The 21,472-nt window shown below is 37.4% G+C and overlaps 2 protein-coding genes across 3 annotated transcripts; both read right to left on the bottom strand.

Moving 5' to 3' along the window:
• Positions 1-2,354: 2,354 nt before the first annotated feature.
• Positions 2,355-11,612, bottom strand: LOC127975142 (caprin-2). Its single transcript, XM_052578967.1, has 21 exons — positions 11,445-11,612; positions 9,958-10,201; positions 9,805-9,867; positions 9,636-9,722; positions 9,327-9,565; positions 8,777-8,859; positions 8,005-8,142; positions 7,878-7,918; positions 7,520-7,771; positions 7,048-7,089; positions 6,819-6,938; positions 6,585-6,669; positions 6,161-6,213; positions 5,978-6,073; positions 5,799-5,885; positions 5,484-5,600; positions 5,212-5,380; positions 4,894-5,004; positions 4,501-4,607; positions 4,121-4,181; positions 2,355-3,592 (listed from the first exon to the last, which is right to left on the bottom strand). The coding sequence occupies exons 1-21, from the start codon at positions 11,447-11,449 to the stop codon at positions 3,030-3,032; spliced, it is 2,763 nt and encodes a 920-aa protein (XP_052434927.1). The 5' UTR covers positions 11,450-11,612; the 3' UTR covers positions 2,355-3,029.
• A 1,177-nt stretch (positions 11,613-12,789) lies between these two features.
• LOC127975130 (SIN3-HDAC complex-associated factor) lies at positions 12,790-20,687 on the bottom strand. 2 transcript variants are annotated; one of them, XM_052578947.1, is made up of 6 exons: positions 20,295-20,687; positions 17,656-17,783; positions 17,330-17,429; positions 16,169-16,292; positions 15,900-16,050; positions 12,790-15,791 (listed from the first exon to the last, which is right to left on the bottom strand). In XM_052578947.1, exons 2-6 carry the CDS (start codon positions 17,781-17,783, stop codon positions 15,551-15,553), a joined length of 744 nt encoding a protein of 247 aa, XP_052434907.1. In that variant the 5' UTR covers positions 20,295-20,687; the 3' UTR covers positions 12,790-15,550. The 2 variants fall into 2 exon arrangements, with proteins under 2 accessions (XP_052434907.1, XP_052434916.1); XM_052578956.1 differs by lacking the exon at positions 20,295-20,687 and adding an exon at positions 19,013-19,154.
• Between the last annotated feature and the right edge of the window lie 785 nt (positions 20,688-21,472).

Genomic DNA, 21,472 nt, shown 5'->3' with positions numbered 1-21,472 from the left:
ACGCGCTGAGCTCTGAAGCGGTTCACTCAGAGTTGTAACGTTTAAGAATATTAGCAGCGTTGAAAACGGGGCTATGGAACTGCACTGAATTGAAAGCTAATCTGCAAAGGCTATTATTTGCTTGCGATGGAGATCCTTATTAGATGAACGCGTGTGCGGTCTACTGTTTAACAGGTAATAACTTGGGCTACATTCGATTACATTACACGATACCACTGTGACATTAGTTTGTTGTACGTGTGTGGCTTATAACAGGTTGAATGCAGCTTCCAAAAGACAAAGAATAGCCGATTAAGATTTTATTAATTTTAATACAATCACACCAGTGCGAGTACGTTCAGCAAGTCATATCATCAGCTGCTAAATTCAGATCTGTGATCGCTTGCTGGCGCTGAGCCAGAGACAGACGCGTTTTACAGCGCTGCGCATTAACCAATCACACACGGTTCTGTTGAGCTTTTGAATGCAAAGGCCAATCAGAGGTGTTCCGATGAGTCATCGCTGAAATGCCGGTGCTTCCTTCACTCGCTCACTTACTGAATACCTCTTTCTGCCGAATTCTCTCGTCAGAAACAACAAAGTGCAGATGTGTGTACGAATCTATAATTAAGATATTGATTTCACAGTGTTAACAGTTTCAGTGATTTTAATGGTAGTTTCTGAGAGTGAATGAAATCTAGACTGTCAGTGAAAATTATGTTTAATAATGTAAATGTTATTTGCTCTCTTTCTGAACAATGAAAGATTAGTAGCAATATTTATATCACATTAATTTTCAATGTTAAATTCACATTTAAAATAAAGTCAGTCGTATTAAAAATATGTTATGGCATGATACCGATATTTGTTACTTAAATAGACAGGGTTTTATAATAAATTACATAAATTAGATTAAAGGCTGATGAAATATATACATTTATACACACACACATACATTACATACATTTTTTGTCTATATATCTATATAAAAAAAGGCTCCGTATATATGACCCAAAGTAACTAGTTACTAACTACTTGAGTAGATTTTTTATCCGATACTCTTTTACTCTTACTCAAGTAACTATTCAAGACTAGTACTTTTACTTTTACTTGAGTAAATATTTCTAGAATTACTTTTACTTTTACTTGAGTAAAGTTTTTGGGTACTCTACCCACCTCTGCTTGTGACATTCATCGCCACTGGCAGGCCTTCTTATGTTAGCTTACGTGATCCGAGTAGAAGCCCTCGCGGGACACGCGGGAAATCCTGCTGAACGAAGAATGTGTCCGTGTTTCCATTACGCTGCGTAGCCTGAAGTGATCAATGAGTAGGACAACAGCGGCCTCTTGTGTTCATCTCAAAACACTTTAAAACGACTTGTTCAAAGAGACTATGCAATTTCCTCTCGATTAAATTGAAAATAACAGATTTTTTTTACATGTCAAGGTGACACAAATATCATTGCTTTTTAATTTGCAAGCGACCGCCTCTCTTAAAACATAAGGGAGTTGCTTTATAACTTGTATATCGCAGACAATACATTTTAAACGAAGTCTTGCATAAAAACAGGAGTTACAAGTTTAAATGCAAGATTAATAAATCTTTTTACTGCATTTCTACTAAAGCTGTAAGTGTATAATATAATTGCAATTGTATCAAAACGTGAAAATATTTTGCATTTAGGAATGATAGGTCTATTCTAAAAACGTTTAAAATTTAAAATCTATTCCACATTTTTTATTCTTGACACAAAAAAAAAAAAAAAGTGACAAATCCCTTGAAATGTAATGAGAAATCGATTTTTTGTTGTTTATATAATATGACAACTAATATCAAATTGACATTAAAACAAAAAAGATTACCACCTTACCTGAAGTGTGTGAACCTATAGAGGTTTTTGTATCAGACGAGTTGGAAGTTTTTTTTTTGTTTTTTTTTAAAGAAATGGCCTTTTTTTTTACCACAATCATACACGAGCACAAACATACAACCACACACACACACACACCATAACACACCACACTGATCCCTGCACTCATGCAGTAACATGCCTACACTTTATGACCCTATATATATGACTAACCACTGAAATCAAATCTGAAGACTAAGATTTGTTTAGTAAAAAAGTATTAAAGTCTGACAATTTTAACTAAAACAAAATCAGGGGACTGTCTCTCGATGCTACACATACACACAATAGACATAATATACACTTTGGTACATAACGTCCACTGGAGTGGACCGATATTTTCGGAGAGAAAAAAAAAAAATTAAATTGAATCGTAGACTGTGCTTTGGGGTTTCACCACTTGACTTCCAAACATCAGTCCACTCTCATGTATGAAAGGGTTAATGCACAAACGACACAATCACAGACGTTAACTGCACATTTTTTATTTCAGGCACAAGAGAGAGAGAGCAATTTAGGCCTAAACGCCTTCTCTTCAAGAGATCACCACTCACAGTATATTTCACAGACAAACACACAGATTAACACTCATACACCCCAAAACCCCAAGAAGGCCACTGAGTCCCTTTTTTTAAAGTGCTTAACATGTCAAGTATTACCAGAAAATAAATCTTCCATTCTTGCCAAGCGATGCATGTGTTCAGCAACCCCACAAAAAAAAAAGGCACCATTTTGCAAACTCCCATATGGCTGGAAAACCTCTCTCCCTCTCATCTAAAATTAGCAGATGAGCAACAGGGCCATTAACCAAACACCAGAAGATGCTTCTGGATGTTGGGATTTCAATTTAGTGCAAACTAAATGCAGCTACTTTGGGTTAGGAGTATCCAAGTACACAGTAAATACTCTCAAAACTGAAAAAGGAAATAATTTTAAGTAAAAAAAAAAAAAAAACTTCGTAAACTTTCACCAGCAAACATCTAACATTAGCTTTAACACGGACTATACTATTGAACATGATCTTTCCAACATGCAATTGCACCATGCTTAACCGAAAGCGGAATAAAGTGCAGAGTAACTTTCAAAAAACCATCCAAAATGCCCCATTCTCCCATTTTGTGCCCATTTAGAAATAGATGTTCAGTCCTGGTACAACAGGAAACCAGAAAAGGTGCTGTACTTCCAGCTACTGCCATAGATGGCGCCACGGTGCAGTCGCAGCCACACTTGGTCGCCCTGGAACAGCTGGAGGATAGCGTGATTGCTGCCGGTCTCATGGTCAGGAGCACCATCGTTGGCATAAGCAGACACCATCACCTCTTCGTTGCGCATGAGGTTGATGTACAAGGGTACGCTGATGGCTAGCTTCAGGATGTGGAAGATGAAGACGTAAGCACCAGCAGCAGGACAGGTGAAGCGCCCGGTGGTCGTGTCAAACATTTCCCCAAGGTTGGTGTGCAGCAGGTCAAAGGAGATCGGCTGATCCAGAGTGCCGGGGGCGAAGTTCGCCGTGCGGGCTGCAGAGAAGGCCACGCGGAGTTGGGTGACCGGGTACAAGTGTACGGGCATCAGAGTGTGCTGGCCCTGGGGCGTGATGGGCACTTCCATTGACTGGATGGAGTGTGTGTCACTGATTCCTGAGTCGAGGGGATACGCACCCTCCCGGTCCGGGCTGCTCACCTGAGAGGAGTCACTCCAACCCGCTAAAGAGGTGAGGAGATACAGAGACAGAACACACAGTTAAAGGTATACTCACAAAATAAAAAACAAATTGTCATTAATTACTTACTCCCATGACAGTACCATGTCGTTCCAAAACTGTAAAAGCTTAGTTTTTTCCTTCAGAACAATACAAGATATTTTGGGTGAAAAAAAAACAGAACAATTGATGAATAAAGTCGTTACTTTATTCTTTGTGTGCAAAAAGTATTGTCGTCACTTCATATTGTTATAGTTAAACCACTGATGGCAGATTGACCATTCTGACGATGTCTTTCATACTTTTCTGGACTTTGACAGTGTAACTTAATTGGCAGTCTATGGGACAGTAAAAAGCCTGCCAAATCTTAAATTGTGTTCCGAAGACGAACAAAGCTTTTAAGGGTTTGCAATGACATTAAGAGCCATTCCTCATCTTAACTAGTTTTCAACAGAGAACATTCTTTTAAAAAATATCAGTATTATATATAGTTTTAAAAAAAGAATCAATGTGTATGAGTGATGGCTCATACCATTGCTCCTTTGAGTTGCTGTGCCTCCACCTCGTTTGAAGTTCTGGTGATACCCGTTTTCCTGTTGGCAAGAACAAAAAACCTGAAAAGCTAGTCGGTATTTAAAATCTAGACAATAACTCTAACCCAAAATAATATACATTATAATAAAACACAAAGTGAATATAACACCCATGTTTAAATCAAGTGACAAAACGTAAATCTGATCTACATAAAAAGCGCAGAACTGACCAGCTGTTCATTTAAAGCTAAATGAAAACAACTCCATATAAAATGTAACCGAAGACCTAAAACACTTGATAAAAAATAAATAAAATAAAAAAACTCTTACAGTGACATTAATCAGTAAAGTAAACCAATAAATGAAGTAAAAATCTTACTCTGGACACATAGAGGGCAGATCCAGGGTCTCTGTGTGGTGTGTGGGTCTGGGATATGAAGCCTCCTCCTGGGGAACGCATATTCACTCTGTATGCCTCATAACCACCTGTCAATCAGCAAAAAAAATAAATAAAATCTACACTAATCAATGTCTCTCAAAACTGCAAAATGCAAAGATCCAATAGCACAGGTTAATACAGTTTGTGCAAGGACGACAGTACACCGTATGCTTCAGATGATCAAAAAATAAACACCACTATAACGTGATTTGCACACTATTCAAATGTGAAGGTGAAAGATTAACAGAAAGTGAAGGAGACCGAAGAAGATACCTCTGTAGCCACCAGGTGATCTGTATGAGTGACCCAAACCCCTGCCTGCACGCATCATACCTCTCGCTGTACCGCGGGGGAAGCACGACTGACCCAGACGAGACTGTGGCTGAGTGCCTGAAAACGCGTGTCCACCTGCACTGACCGGACACTCCAGCTGGTACTGGCCTTCTGCAAAGACACGCAGGAATGAGAGAGAACAGGCCTTTTTACCAGAACATTATGAAACTTACCAGAAATTACTCTTAATTTAATTTGGTTATATGGAAAACATGAGAAACTGATTATGAGTGTGAGGGGGAAGTTTTGCCGACATTTGAGGACTAAACAGAAATAAGTGACTTTAAGAATAAAAGTGGATGCAGGCGCATGTTTTACCAATCTGTTGGTCATCTTCGGGTAGGTTGAGCTCAGGAGGCGTCTGGGTGCTGGAGCAATTCAGAGTTTTGGCTGATGTGTAACTCTGATGCATGGACTCAGAGAAACCGCTTTCATCTGACTTCATGGCTGAGCTTTCACCGATGGGCAAAGATGCCATATTAAACACCTGATGAGGAGACGGAAGTTCAGATCATGTGTTCTGCATTATGATTTAAATAAGTGGAACTGATGTTAGGGACTTTGGATGCATGAGGGCAAAACATTCTCACAGAGTGAATGTTGTGGAAGGCGTTTTCTGCGCTGATGGATCTATGACTAGGTGGGGTGGAAAACGTCTGTGCAGACACAGTGGTTGATACTCCATTGCATAAGATTTGCTTTCCTGCCTGACACACACATGCACACAAAAGTCAATCCCAAACACATGGTTTTAAGACGCAGGATAACAAAACAGGCATTTTCTCCAGTAACTTCACTTTCCACTTATAAAAGCTCACGGTCACAAAACGAGCTCCATTTATGCATGCATGCAATTAAAAATAAAATAAAAAACTACATTGATTATTTGTTCATCCAGTGCATACCTGTACAGTGCTCTGGTTTTCTAATGGGACTGAGATGGAAGATCCCCTGCGGTACAGTGGAGGAGAGGTGAAGCCCTCACCTTGTTTCTACAAACAGCAGTTACCATTAGATAATATTTTGTTACAAGCTTATGTGGAAGAGGCTATTTGGTAACCTGCATCATCACAAAAACGCTTACATGTGGCTTCTCTTCATCCGAGGAGTTTATAGAGCGATCTCCATTCGACAGACTGCCTTTAGCCTCTCCAGACAGCAGAATCCGTAATGGAGTGCTCTACCATTAGACAGTCACAGGAAAGAGAGTGACCACATTTTGTTATCAATATACACAATAAGCTCTCATTAAGTCAAACATACTCACCTGCTGGGATGGAGGCAGAATATCTGATGGGCTTTTTGTTAAGTTCCTCTGTGCTGCATGTTGAAAGAAACAGACTGTCAGTCTCAGTTTAAAAAAAAAAAAAAAAAAAAAAAAAAAAAGGTACTTTGCCTCAGGCCATCCAAGGTGTATATTTTTCATGGGAACAGATTTTAGAATTTATCATATCACTTGCTCTCCAATGGATCCTCTGCAGTGAATGGGTGCCATTAGAATGAGTCCAAACAGCTTGTGTGGATTGTGATGTTTTTATCATCTGTTGTTTGGACTCATTCTGAAGGCTCAAACTTATTTAAATCTTGTATAGCCTCAGGATGAGGTGTTTAATAAGTTCTAATTTTATTAGAAACTATTTAATGCCATTCTACACTTAGTGTAACTCATTTAATATGTAGTACTCCTGTACCAAGAGGAGTAGACGAGCCTGGAGATGGACGGCATCTCTTTGTTTGAACGTTTACGGGTGATGTTGCTCCATCCAGAAGAGACTCCTGCAAACAGAAGAAAAAAAAAAGTTCTGTAAACACTTTCTGAAAGTTCCGTTTTGACAAAAATAGGAAAATTAAAATGTACTACTGCAATTTAGTTGTTGTGACAATTTAAGTTTATTTCTTTTTTGCAAAACTTTTAAAATGCATGCCTGCATGAAGCTGAAGGATCCTGAGATCTGGTCCATCAGAGACTCCAACTGCTGTTTGCGCTGAACAGGGTCTTTAGGTAATGGAGACGGAGAGCTAAAGACTTCCACTGCGACAGGCGTCTTTAAGTACACAGCATAAAAAAAAAATATAATAAAAAATAAAAAAATTAATTACAACATTTTTACTGCTTTGATATACTAAAGAGTTTACGATGAATGTATAACCCACCGGTTTAGAGTCCTGCTCCCCCTTGCTCTTTCTTTGACATTTCTAGAAACACACATTAATGTAAAGAGACAAAAACTGACCTCATTACATTTCAAATGGCTCCCCAGCATGAAATTTAAGTGATTTGAGATTTTAAAACTAGGGACCACAAGAGGGCGCTAGGAGTATATAAATAAGAAATTGAATGTGCAATTTATTATAAAATAATATATTGTATTGTAAAATTCTAATATTGGAAGGGGGTGGGGGGGGGGGGTGTATAAATGAAAATGGCTCTTTTAAAAAAAAAAAAAAGGTAGCTCATCATATTTGGGGGTCCTTGAAATAAAGAATAAATGAATACAATTAAAATAAAAAAGGAAAAATTTAAATATTTTTACCAACATCTTGGGAATGACATTGGAAAATACCCCAATTTCCAATTCCGGTTTACTGAAATGGCACTTGAGGTGACATATTAGAGATGTTTCACCTCTTTTGGGTCAACCGTAGGTCTCTTCGCAATGTCCGCAGTCTTCGGAATCAATCCTGCCGCTCCTTTCCATGGCTTCTGTATGGGGGACTGAGAGGATGCAGGAGGATCAGAAAACTCCATTTCCCATGAGTCTGGTGGCTCCCTTTCCTTCATGGCTAAAAACTCCTCCTTCCAAGTACGGGGCGAGGCGTTCTCATCCTGTCTGCACTCAGTGACATCTGTTTCAGGCAGGTATCGTCTGTTAAGAAACTGTCATCATTCAGAAGTTACTGAAATGCTTGCGTTTCTCCAGAACACAGTTTATAGCACTTGATGACTTAAAGATCACCGTGTTTGAGACGTCACTTGTTCTTACCTCTTTGGAAGGCACTTCTTTTGAGCTCAGCTTCACCAGTGCTTAAATGCAGAAATATAAATTACACATTTAAGTAAACTAGCAGCTGTTTAGACAAATTTGAAGTTCTATTTGAATGAAATCTCACTGGACAGGCCACAAGGCCTAGATTGAGGGTCCGCCTTTACGGTCTCAGTCTTCTCTTGACAGTCAACTTTAGGAAGTGGTATGTGATCAAAAAAGCCACAGTCCACTAGCCGAAGTAGCTTTTCCTTCATGTGCTTATCTATGGAAGAATGACAGCGGTCCAATAAGACCGTTTTTGTCTTTGTATCCCATCAGCAAGACTCAATCCCCCATCATCACCAAAATAGAAGTGGGTTCCTTTTGCTTAATTTCCCCCAAAAGGGCATACATATAAAACATACATTTATTCTGTAATGTTTGCCCTTGAATAATAATGAGGCATAATGTATTTGTGTAATGTATTTATAGAGCTACATCTATTATTGTTCATGATACAACTGAAATTAAAGTGCATACATTACATAATTATAATACCTATATATTTACATGCATTTGTTATCAATATAAAAAAAATAAGAACATTGCATTTTGTGTAATGCATTAGGCCAAATTGTATTTGTTTTACACCTTTCTCTTTACATGCATTTCTTAATACAAAAAAAGGGCATATTGGATTTGTTTAATCCATTTATACATGTTTGTGCTTAATGTAAAAAATTACAAAAATACAATTATATTTAGAATTATTACTCCTACATTTGCAGCAAATGTATCTATAATTGCTATATAAATGTTAACCTATATAATATGAAAAAACAAAACAAAAAAAACATCCTAGCTCAGATAACAACTGTAAAGCTAACAAATTATTTTGACAACCAAAAGAAACTCACATGTTGAGCCAGCAACTGGGCTTTCGTTCCCTTCCAGAAGCTCCCCGTAAACAATAGCAGCCTGTTCCATCTGATCCTCTAAACTAGTGCATGAAACAAAAGATCAAGCAACACCAACAGGCTAAAAACACCAAATACAGCAATGTAAGAGAATCAAATCACAAGCAAGCACCCATGCCAGGGAGAACATACAGCAAGCAATTATTGCAAAAATCAATCAGATCTTTTGTATCATTCCAAAGGAGTTAGTTTTGTGATCCCATTTATCCCACTTACATAATTTTTCTTAGGTGCTTAATATTTCCCCATCATGTACATAAATTACTGAAGTGCTATAACACACACAATGTAGGAAAACAGTTCCACTAATTTTAAAAGTTAGCAAAAAAAAAAAAATAGAATGTGTTTGACCAATCAGAAGTAAGAATTCCAGACAGCCATGTAAAATGATACTGACGAGTCCATAATAAAAACGAAACTAAAATGTACAAACACTACAAAAACGCTGACCTAATATGGCGCAGAAGACTGTATCAGGTGCAGCACAAACCTCATCCTATGGTTTCTTTTGCATCCCAATAATGAGGCCAGATCCAGCAAGCTCTCAATGTCCTGTGTGGACAGGTAACAGGAATGTTGTCTTGCGTTGCAGAAGTTCCTCCGGACGTCCTCTCTCTGCAGACTGTGGAGGACGTACTGCACCTGGAGTATCAAGCTCAGACGTTTCCGCTCTTCTTCAATCCTCATCAACTTCTCTTGTCGAGCAGCTTTTCGCTGAGCCTTTAATAACTATGGAGAAGATCCAGTGAAATATATAGGACTAATTTTGCACTGTACTTTATCATTGCATGATCCTTACATCTTGTGTGAGGGCACCAATGGTCTTCTGGAGCTCTTTGGCAAATGTAAGATTGTGGATCACCTCATCATACTTCCCCACAGCTTCCTACAACATTACCACACATGCTGTCATGCTGAAACGAGCCCCATTTCCCAAGATTCGACACATAAAATAAAAGAATGATTACCAGTTGGTCTGGATTTAGTTTGTCCCCCTTCTTCATCCTCTCACTGTAGCTCTCCAGTTTCAGCTGTACGAATAAAAAGTAGTTTTGTTTTACGCACACAAAGACAGGAGTGAAGCACATTAGGGTTCCACCTAAACAACATAATAAAGGCACCTTCTTTTTCTCAATGTTGCGGATCTTGTGCTTGAGGCAGATGAGGCTGTCCTCAATGTATTGGTCATAACCGTAATAGGTGGTCGTGGTGGTGGGGTTAAAGGTGAGCTGGAGGGCTGTAAGCACTCGAGGGGACTCGGATTTAGGGCTGCCCTGGTCATCTTCCTTCTCCACGGTCAGCTCTGACGGAGTTAATGTCTCTATAGTCCGAGATGGTGACAGCTGAACCATGATCTTAGTCTCTCTGAAGCAGAGGGGGAAATGAACAGAAAGGTCACACTATTTATTATGGAACTAAAAATGTTTATAGCCATGCTCTTAAGACAAAACAAGTATATAATTCACGTTGCAATTAATAGAAACAAAAACAAAAAAACACTTTCCATACCACAGTAGTCCTACAGCATCACAAACTCAAATACATGTGCAGGTTTCTTTTAAAGTAATTCCACAACCAAAAGGGTCTAATAATATGGGGTCATGTGATGAAGCGACCCTCACTGGGCAATGTAGAATAAAACCAGCTAACGCTAAATTTAAGATCACCAATAATGTATATACCAATATAAGTAAATTCTTCAGTGTCTTTTCACTGAGATAATACTATAGATTTATTAATGGTCTATAAACAAGGCATTTAACTTTTTTTATTTTAATCCGTTAATCAAGTCCTAGTAGTTTTGTTGCATGTTTGTCATTTTTATTGGGTTTGTCAGCTTTATTGATATTGGCTAACATTTTATATTGAAAATTGTGAACAAGTTTTTTTTTTATTCTTTTATTTTTATATAGGCCTAATTATTTCCCTAAACACTTTTCTATTTTTAAGTGATTTAAAATGAACCTTTAGATTTTTTTTTTTATGCCTATGCTTTGCTATATAAATACTTCCTTCGCCTTTAAGCTAAAAGCATGCATAAGGCAATGGACTGTATCCTGGTTCAGTTCAGTCAATAAAACAATGACAGTGGCAATAGAAGAATCTCACCACACATATAGGCTACTGTAAAGTTAAACACAAAAGGGACAGCCTAAACCGTGAATAGCTTAATTATAGAAGCTAAAATCTTCCCTTGGGTCTGGACATTCGCCAGTGCTCACCATGACATGGCGTTTACATGCTGGAATACAAATGCAACATTAAAAAGCGAATTAACCCCAGAAATCACTATGTAACATTAAAACCGTAGTCGTTTGTTGTCAGTCATTTACAAATGACGTCTAATGCAATTCTCTCGTTTTTTAAACATCGCCTATGCATCAAGTTGATCTTCAAAAGAAGCTATAACAAATTGCATTTGAAAAACAGCAGTTAAAATGTAACTTTTAAAGACTTTATCAGACTCGAGTTTAATGCCTTTCAAAATAACCCTGCCCAAACAGCGTTGACGCGGTGCCACCACCCAAAAACACATAAAGCCACAGATGCATGTGACAACATAACACACAGGTGCACTGAGCAAAGCATCCGCAGGAACCTCACCGACCTCATGCGTCTCTGGCGGTGTGTGTGTTTGCTGCGTTTCAGATCGTTAAGATGACTTGGGTGGAAAGGCTTCTCATTTAGAGTCAACGCAAACGAGGTAGCCTTTCGATGAGCTGGTGGAAAGACGACATAAAGCAGCGGGGAAACAGAAAGGACAGACCACAGCCGCCTCTCATCTTTTTATGCCCTCAAAGCACTGGAAACCCATCAGCTGGCGAGGCAATCATGACGTCACAGCCAAACACAGGACAGTCCCCGCGCGCAGCCTCAGCACACACACTCTCTCACGCTCTCATATATCTGTCTAACATTTAAATTACAAATAATATATACAAATAACTTTTCCAGAATGGGTAACAGGGTTGAATAAGTAACAGGGTTGCAAATTTAGTCTGTCATTCAAGGGGCTAACAAATGTGGTACTAAATAATGGTTTTAATGGTTAGTATTACTGAGAATATGTAAATGATTCAGCTTGACGTTTGCACTTTACACTACAGTTTTGTGTAAAAACCGAGAATTTAAAATTGGTAATTTTATGGTAAATAGTTTATTACAATAGCTCAAACATGTCTAATAGGCATCACAGCCAAAAAATAAATAAATAAAACCAACTTCCTAAACAAACATTTTGTATTATCTGTTAAAAAGCCATAGCTTTATATGTTGCATGCACTGCAAAAATGTATTTATGCCTTGCTATTTAGAGAAATTATGTAAAACAAGAACAAATATCTGCTGATGGTGTCAGAAAATTAAACTTGTTTTCCCTTTGAATTTAACGTATTTCTCTGAGCCCACTGGCAGATATTTGTTTTCGTTCACTTACTTTTAAAGAATTTCTTTGTGTCCCTTTAAAAGTCTTTAATTTACCTTCATAAAAACTGCAGAGACCCTCTTATTAGTATATGCTAAAAACAGACGTTTAACATTTTTGTGAAAACTGTGATACTTTGGTCAGAATTGAAAAGGTCAAAGAACAGCATTTACTTGAAACAGAAATGTTTTGTAACATTATAAAAGTGTTTACTGCTCAATTCAATGTGTCCTTGCTGAATGAAAGTATTAATTTCTTTTTACTGACCAAAAAAATGGTAGCCTATTTTTCACCCCTAGGAATTGAACCCACAACCTTGGTGTTACAAGCACCAAAAACACCAGCCATTCTCGATCTATTACTCTATATAGCTCATTTAATGTGCTGGCATGACCTAACTACGTACATGTTCCTGTAGCTCAAACAGAATCATGGCACTGGCCATAGGTTCAATTCCCAAGGATAGTAAAATATTAATGCAAGTGGTTGTCAAATGCATACATATTTACACCAATGCACAAAACAAGTGTAACCATCACAAGTTACATTTATTGAGGAACAAGTAAAAAGTACAATATGTAAAAAAATACAAAACCTGCCTCATATATCTCTAGTAATGTGAATACAAAGTGCATAGCTACCATACATGCCTGTAGCACTACAACTAAAGGACTAGTCTAAGGAAAGGTATTCGGGCATTAGAAACCTCAAACAAAGGTAAAAAAAAAAAAATAGCTGTACTTAACATAAACAAAACAAAAAATAAAAAATTTAAAAAGTCTGTTTTTACAGCTGTCCGGTCCTGAAGTTCTCCATAACGTTTAGTACATCTCGGTTGACAATCTGTGATGTGTAAAAGCGTTTTCAGTCCATATTGCAGTGTTGTTAGGACAGTTTAGTCCTAGATGGAACTTTAAAAGAAAAGACCACAAGAAAAATAAATATAAAATAAATAAGAGTATTCATAATAACTGTTGTTCAGACTTAAACATCTTATATTTACAAAAGAAGGCCGTCATAGAGATGACACGAATCCCCATGTAATTGATTCACCTGAACGGATGTTACCACAAATACAGTAATTGTTCATGGCATTCATATTTACACTAAAGCCACAAGCTGCCACCATCAAAATACCCATTTCTAAATGGAGCATATATTAGCGATACAAATTAAAATTCATGTACAATGGAGTGTTTTGTGTGAAACAAATGAGCTCTCTAGCGCCACCCATTGGAATTAAACAGAAGTATGTGTGCATCAATGTAATTTCTACAATCCAAGACAGCCAAGGCTATCATAAACAATAAAATTATAAAGAAACTGGCAGGACAGACCTTCTGAAACAAAAGGGAAACCTTGGGATATTTAGTATGAATACTCCTTATATGAAAGCTTATTACAGACGATTAAGTCGATTTATAATGAAAATGTACAAGCTGACATTGGTTTAGACTTTCAGTTTTTTGAAAAAGATTTCCCTGGCATAAAACGGCAAAAAAAAAAAAAAAAAACACAATAAAAAAAATAACACCAAAAAATTCAGAATATGTGCTAAATTCTTTAATGACAGTTAAAAAGGAGCAGTATCTGTCATTGTGAAAACACAGTATTTACACGTGTATATAAGATGATTGAATAAATAGCAAAAATGTTGGGCTTTTTGGCTTTGAATGAGACAATATTGAAAATATCCAATTTTTAAAAATAGCTGAGGACAAGTAAATCCCTGTAATAATCAAACAACACTGACATCTTGAGATGCCATGTTGTAGTCAAAGCCTGATTTAATTTTTGTTATTTTCTTGCATTTATCTACAAAAATATATTGTGACGGTCTCAAAATGTGCCTTAATTATTATAACATTATGTTGCAACATGGTTGCAAATCAAATTAAAAATAAATAAAAATCTTCTTATAATGCCATGCAAAATTCATGCAAAATTTCATCCATAAGATAGTTTCCTTAGCGTTCATGCTCTTTTCCATAAACCTGGAATCAAATCTACACTTTTGGATATTTACATTAGTACACTGAATACAGGAGTGTTGATAGCCAGGCATTATTTTTGGTTGGCCATGCCCAGTCTGCCTCAGCACCACAGAATGCTGTCTGGAGAAACGTTTGCAGTAAAACACTATAAGTTGAGTTAGTTGCCTATTAGAGGCTGAATACAGACAACAACTGAAATCAGGGTTTAAAAGTGACAGTTCACCCTAAAACAACAAATCTGTTCTCGTTAACTCACCTTCTCATCATCACACTTCACTTTCCTTACATAAAATCAAAAAATCTTTTCTGTATTGTAAAAGTGAAGGGGACCTGAAGCAGTCAAGCTCCAAAATGACAAAAAGCACTGTAAAAATGTCTCAAATGTAGTCCATATGACATAAACTTTGGTTTATCGCTATCATTTGGCTATAAAAGACTTGGAGCCTAGAGCACAGCTCAATTTTTAAGATACTTTTGGGTTGCTTTAGTGACTTTTGAGCTTGACAGCTCCAGTCCCCATTCACTTCCATTATTTTGAATAAAGCAACTAGATGATCTTCAAAAACTAACTTTTTTTGTTCCACGAAAAAAATAAAGAAATTGAAGGAGGTTTGGAACAGCATAAGGGTGAACGACAGAATGACGACACTTTATAAAAAAAAAAAAAAAAAAACCTGCCACTTTAAATAAAACCGAGAGGAAAAAATCTGAGTACACCTTAACGATAAAGACAAAGACAGAAAAAATAAATATATAAAAGGCAAAGATCTTCCCTAAATAATGGCTATATCCCAGCAAAATGGACTACAATTTAGCAGATGCCGATTGCTGTATACTAAATACTGTACACTAAGTGCAGAGAGACTCCCCTAAGGAAGGACAGAATGGTGTTCAAGGGTACAAAAGTGACAGCGTAGCATTGTGGTCACTGTCTACATTTCTATGCATGATGTATGTAGATCCAGCATTCTGTGTTTTGAGTGGGATAGCAAAAAATGAAACTCATTTTCCCTGGTCTACAAAAAACAAAAATCCTCATAGGAAAGGGAACAGTGTGGTACCAGGCACTGGCAAACAAGGACGTCAGTTCAATTTGATAAATAAAGGTTGATTTGACTGCGGAGGAAATGAAAGAGACACATTCTCAACAAGGAAGAAGGAAACAGGAAAATGAACAAAGATCCAGCTGCTCTTGAATCGAAGGCAATCCGAGAAAACGTCTTTGAGAGTGTCAGAGGGGTTTCGACTCTCGAAGGCTTCCTAAGAATGCCACATCAGTACTGTGGCAATGTGGTATCACCACTCCTCGTCCACTTCCTGCTCCATTTTTATTTGAGGAGAGGAGTGCGGTTGAATGGAAGAGAGAATTTCTTGACTGCTCTGCACCTCCTCTTTCTCAAGATCACCGTCCTCCTCCTCCTCCTCCTCTTCTTCCTCTTGCTCCTGTTTTTTCTGACAGCAGGGCTTGTAGAGATGAGGGTCAATCAGAACCTCCCCAAAGCGACCTTTATAGATGATGCCACAACATACCCGCTGCCTAGAGGAAATTTTGTAAATGAACTCATTTAACTTAAAAAGTATTAATTAAGATGAAAAACAAAAGATCAAACTCCTAAATCAGACCAATTTAAAGTAAGGTAAAGACCTTTTCCAGTACGTCAGGTCCAAGAAGGAAAAGACTGGAGAGCGGGCGGAGCCAGGAGTCAACTCAGAGTCAGAGCCTTCATCTGATTGGTTACTGTAGCTGGGCGACTGGGCGGGGCTTGTGCTGGACGTGGTGCTGTGAGCATCTGAATCTGTTAACAGAGACATTTTGTCAAAACGATCATGTTAAAGAAATTATTTAATAAGGAACATGTTAAGAACATGCAATTCATGTTGTTTTGTAATTGAAGTGTGTGATTGTGTACTCACTGTGTCTCTTCAGTTCCTTCTGAACTCTGCTGAGCTGGTTCGGTCGGATCCGTGTGGACAGGGATTTGACTTTCTTTGACTTCACTGTAGTTTTCAGACTGGGCCCCCCTCGCGCATCAACCACCTGATAACAATTAATAACAATTAGTACCCTCAGACTGTGATGGAAATGTATTTGTTTATAGTAATTTAATTTATTTTCTTATAATTTATTATATTAGTTTCAAGCAAAGCAATAAACATATATTCATTTATCTATAGATATTATAGGGCAGGTTAATTGATTATTTATATATTTATTATATAATTTATTTTATTTTCATTCTAAACAAAACAATAAATGCATTTACTGTATATTAATTTGTATTTTAGGCATTATATTATATTAGATCACAGGTCATGTTTATAACCATTGTTATTTATTTACTGTCATTTAATATAATGCCTAAAACACAAATTAATATAAATGGTTTTGTTCAGAACTCATAAAATATATTATATTGGTCAGAACTGAAGTTTGCATTATTGATTCTGTTGTTTTGCTTTATTACTATGTAGCTGCTTTGAAATTATGTTTTATATAAAGCAAGACATTAGCCATTTACTTATTATATATTATATTATAAAATACTATAGGTCAGTTTTATAATTTGTTATATATTTATTGACATAATACAATTTATATTAGTTATAAACAAGACAATAAATAATAATAATGATTATAATAATAATAAATATATTATTCATATTATTAATTATCTAGATAAACTAATACAGGTTATCTGTAATCAGTGGGCCCAAATATGAACTGCATTAGCTTTCATTCAAAGTGACTACTACCATGTTATACTATGTAGTAATATTACGAATACTATTGCATCTGTTTAAATAATTTGTGCATGTATGACATTTTTTAAATATGTTATTCTGAGGAGGCGGGCTTCCCCAGCTGGTCCTCAGTTCCTCTAAAGGTTTCCTCCTCATCTACTTTAACATCTTAGGGAGTTGCCACTGCAGCTACAGTTCACTTGTTCACTAAGGGTGTTTCTGTGTAAGGCTGCTTTGGAACAATGTGTATTGAACTGAAAAGACTTCACTGTGCTAAATAAGAGGCTGTGTGAGTGTGCATATGAACTGCCCGGAGAATTTGACGGGGCTTACATGATTCCAGTTCTTCTTGGAACCGACGGGAAGCTTCTTCCAGCGCTTCACCAGCAGAACACAAGCATTGCAGATTTCACCAGAGCGAGTCTCCCCTAAACTGCAGAAGTATCCCATTGTATATCATTGTAATAGGAGAATGCATATGAAGTTCTCACATTTAAAAAATCATTATTTCTTCCACTTTATTCTAAAAGTAAAAAAAAGTCTGAATGCTTGACTACTAGAGATACATTATACAAATCCTCACTGTTATTGGACCGGGCAGATGTCAATATCCTGTTATTACAGAGGAACCACAAGCACACAACGGATACCCAACTCACCCAAAGCAGCTCTGAAAGTCTCTCTCATAGCGTTTGCTGTCAGTGAAACGAGAGCTGGAGGATTTTGCCCTGCAGATGCAGCATCCATCAAGGCTGCGGTACATCTTCGGCTTATGAAAGCCAAACATCTGTAACACATGAATAAGACAGAAGTAAAACAACTTTCTGCTGGTTCAATGATTTTACACAAGATTTAAAGCACATCTGGAATTTAATGTGCTACAAAAAGTACGCCACGTTAAGCACAAACAACTAAATTTACTGATACACACAGTTCTAATGATAATAATAAGAAATGTTCCTTGAGATAAATCAGCACATTAGAATGATTTCTGAAGGGTGACACTGAAGTAATGGCTACCGAAAATTCGGCTTTGCCATCACAGGAATAAATTACACTTTAAAATATATTTAAATTGAAAACAGGAATTTTAAATTGTAATAATGTTTCAGAATATTACTGTTTTTTATCAATTGAACTCAGCCTTTGTATGCATAAGACACTTCTTTCAAAGTAATTTATGGTAAATCTTAATCACTCCTAAATATTGACCAGTAGTGTATGCATTTGTCTATTATATATACTGTAATAATAAAACATTTACAAATAATTGGTCAATTCATGGAAATAATGGTTAAACTTACACAAAAAGTGTATGAAAATATTGACTTTTTAATGTTGTGTCATTTTTATCAGAGTATTTTCATAATTGCTCTTTATACATTTTATATATTTGTATACACATACATACACATACAGACAGAGGCCTTTAGTACATTTATAGTGTTAATACGTGGATTACTTAATATTACTTACATAACTAATAGGCTAATAGATTATATTAGAAACAGAACGAGAGCGAGAGATTAAATATGGGTTATCAATCATCATCCCGTCAGTGGCATAAAAGCATAATGGAAACAGTGCTCGGTCTTATATAAGCTCGGTGCTGATAGAGCCGGATACCGGTGGCCTCGCGCGTCGACACTGATCGGTGACAGCAGCGGTGCCCTCGCGAGGCATCAAATTCATACATTATAACTGGGTCAATACAGAAGGCACATCTGTCCGACGTCTATCGGAAGCCTCTGGGTTTTCATTTTTAATTACAGCCTATATATGTACATTAATATTTCATCATATTTCTAAAATTATGCACTGTACATAGTGCGAGAGTTGAACTTGCGCTTGTATATTCTGCCTCTGACGCAATTCAAACATGGCAACGCGTTAGAGAGGAGAGGAGGGGCAGAAAATGGGGGCAAGAAAGTAAAGCAATGACATTTCGGAAACAGCGACCATGAGTGCCATTTACACATCCAAAGGTGTCGTCTAAAGTTATCCAGATGACATTACCAGTGTCTCGCGGTGTTAAAATGTTCAGCCGTTCGCACACTGCGGTGGAATGGTGCGTGTGTCCCGCCGTATTCACCGCCCACCAGCTCGCGCGGAAGCATGGCACGCCACATTGCATCTTTAAACAGACACATTCAGCATCTTTTCCTCGGAGTTGCACCGAAAACGACTTCCGCTTGGTGCGAGAAACTAATTGATCTGTTTTCTTTGATGCCAGCGGTGCTCATCGAAGAAAGACGGTTGCATTTAGTCGAACTGCTCGTCCGCTGCTCTTTGTTTTCCGCGCGACTCTGCGTCAGAGGCTCGTGCGACTCCATGCTTTGCGCTCGAGACTGTAAACACATGATGTCCGCGCAACAACTTCGCTCAAGAGCGTTGAACCTTACAATTTTTTTTCTTAGCGAGGCAATATAAGACACTTTTAAAACAGTCCACAGGAATACTTAAATAAAATATCGATTTTATTAGCGCCGTGTTTAAATGCGTCAGTGACACCGCCTCCATACCACATGCAATGGATCTTTTTACAGCAACACAGCTCTGATCGTTATACAAACGTTGAACTTCTGGAGCTAGTGAAGCAGAAGTTTGAAAACGTTGAGGGGCTTGTGAAAATGCGCGTTTGTTTTGAAGCACACCCACCAATACCCGAGTTAAGAGACCACACACGGTCAAGACGGACAGCCCATTACCGCAAGCTCAAAACGAGAAGAAACCGCAAAACTGGGGTTCAGTGCGTGCATATAACACCAAGTATACACATAAATGAAAATGCATGTTCCCCATCATAGTTTTCACTATTATAGTTATCACCTAGGGCTAGTTCAACCAGTTCACGAATGCAACTTGCTTAATTTAAAATGCTAAATTGATTATTTCTGTTAAAACACAAGTGTAAAACGCATTTTAATTTACGTCTGGCTCGGATAAGTGTAATAGAAATCTATTTCGGCTTCAAATGAATCAATTCTGTTATCAAACACTTATCAGCGATCATCGGCAAAGGATGCGAGCGCCCTGAAATGTGATGCGCTGTTTGAGGAGCAGCCTCCTCAAGTGTAAACTTATCGCACGCTTTTATACTGAAGTAAAAATTTAGAACAATTTCAACAAGCCTTAAAAGTGATCTTACTGCTACGTTTCTAACGAATGCGACAGCTTTCAGCCGGCCAGCGCACTGTCACACAACTTCTTAAAGGGGCATTTCGGAAGGCGAATATAACATCTTTTGCACACACAAAAACTATTAAGTAGGTTTTAAGAAAAAGCAATTTTTTCTTACCTCGACTTGGAGCAGTTAAGAGTCAAATCACACAACGAAATCCAAGAGTTACAGGCGTTACTCATTTAACAATGCGCCACTCGCTACTGTCTCACTTTCTGTCTGAGTATAGTAAAATGTTTACGCATGCGCCTAGCTCCATCCACCATTTTCTGAATTTCTTCAATCAACCTCATTTGCATACGCGACTGACGTCGGACTGCGTCTGGCATTCTATTGCCCATATAAGGAAGAGAAAATTACGCGGGAAACGTGGGCGGGTCCGTTTGCCAGGGCAGCAGCCAGTGCACTGCGATCCCGGTGGGCGGAGTCACGCTCTACTACTACAAGGACAGCAGATGTCTGGGGAAACGCAGCACATCTTCCTTGCTCCCTGTCCGTCAGCCATGAGCACGTGGTACTTCATCATGGAAATAGTTCGAGAGAGCTGTTTTTGGAGCCCCTGTAGAATAAATTGAATAGGTTGAAAGAGATAAACGACATTAGACTTTATAAATGTAACATTTTAAACCAAAAATTTAGATCGGTTTCTGTACAAAAACGTTTAATTGCCTCACTCATATTTATAGGGAAAACTGGGAAGTGTCATTTTTTATTTAGTTTGTAGCTCCCAGTCTTTTCCTTCAAACTTTGATGTAATATTCCTATATTTGTTTGCTACTAATTAGAAAATTGCATTGTCAGATAAGTAGCTTTCACCACTAAATTGGGTGTGTTATAATACTAATAGAAAACATGGAAAATAGAAAGCATTTAAAATGTTGTACATTAAATTATGTTAATCGAGTTTACTTCTATTTCAACTTTATATTTAGTCTAAAATCACTGTTATGCCATCACAATCACTAACTATAATTTCCTGTTTAGCTACTATTTGTTATAATTATGTAGGCCTATATAAAAAAAAAAGGTCAAGGTATACCACTCTAATTCAAAACCAGAAAATTAAATGGGAAGCCATACAGTAACTGTAATTTAACACAAATTTAGAGATCACAAAACAATCTAATTTTACCTTCTTAACTCTTTGCCCTGTAAATCCTTTCTATTTTCACAGCTTCTGCGGTCATCTCAGGAGCTTGGTGCTTATACTTTTGTCATGGAAAAAATATTTAAGGTAGGACTACTAAAATGCACTCTTTGTGGGTAAATAAGGTACTTTTTTTAAAAAAGGTACT

Source organism: Carassius gibelio, chromosome A4 (genome assembly GCF_023724105.1).
Source record: "Carassius gibelio isolate Cgi1373 ecotype wild population from Czech Republic chromosome A4, carGib1.2-hapl.c, whole genome shotgun sequence".
Taxonomy (NCBI): domain Eukaryota; kingdom Metazoa; phylum Chordata; class Actinopteri; order Cypriniformes; family Cyprinidae; genus Carassius; species Carassius gibelio.
Note: the sequence above shows the minus strand (reverse complement) of the source record. Positions and strands in the feature narration are given on the sequence as shown.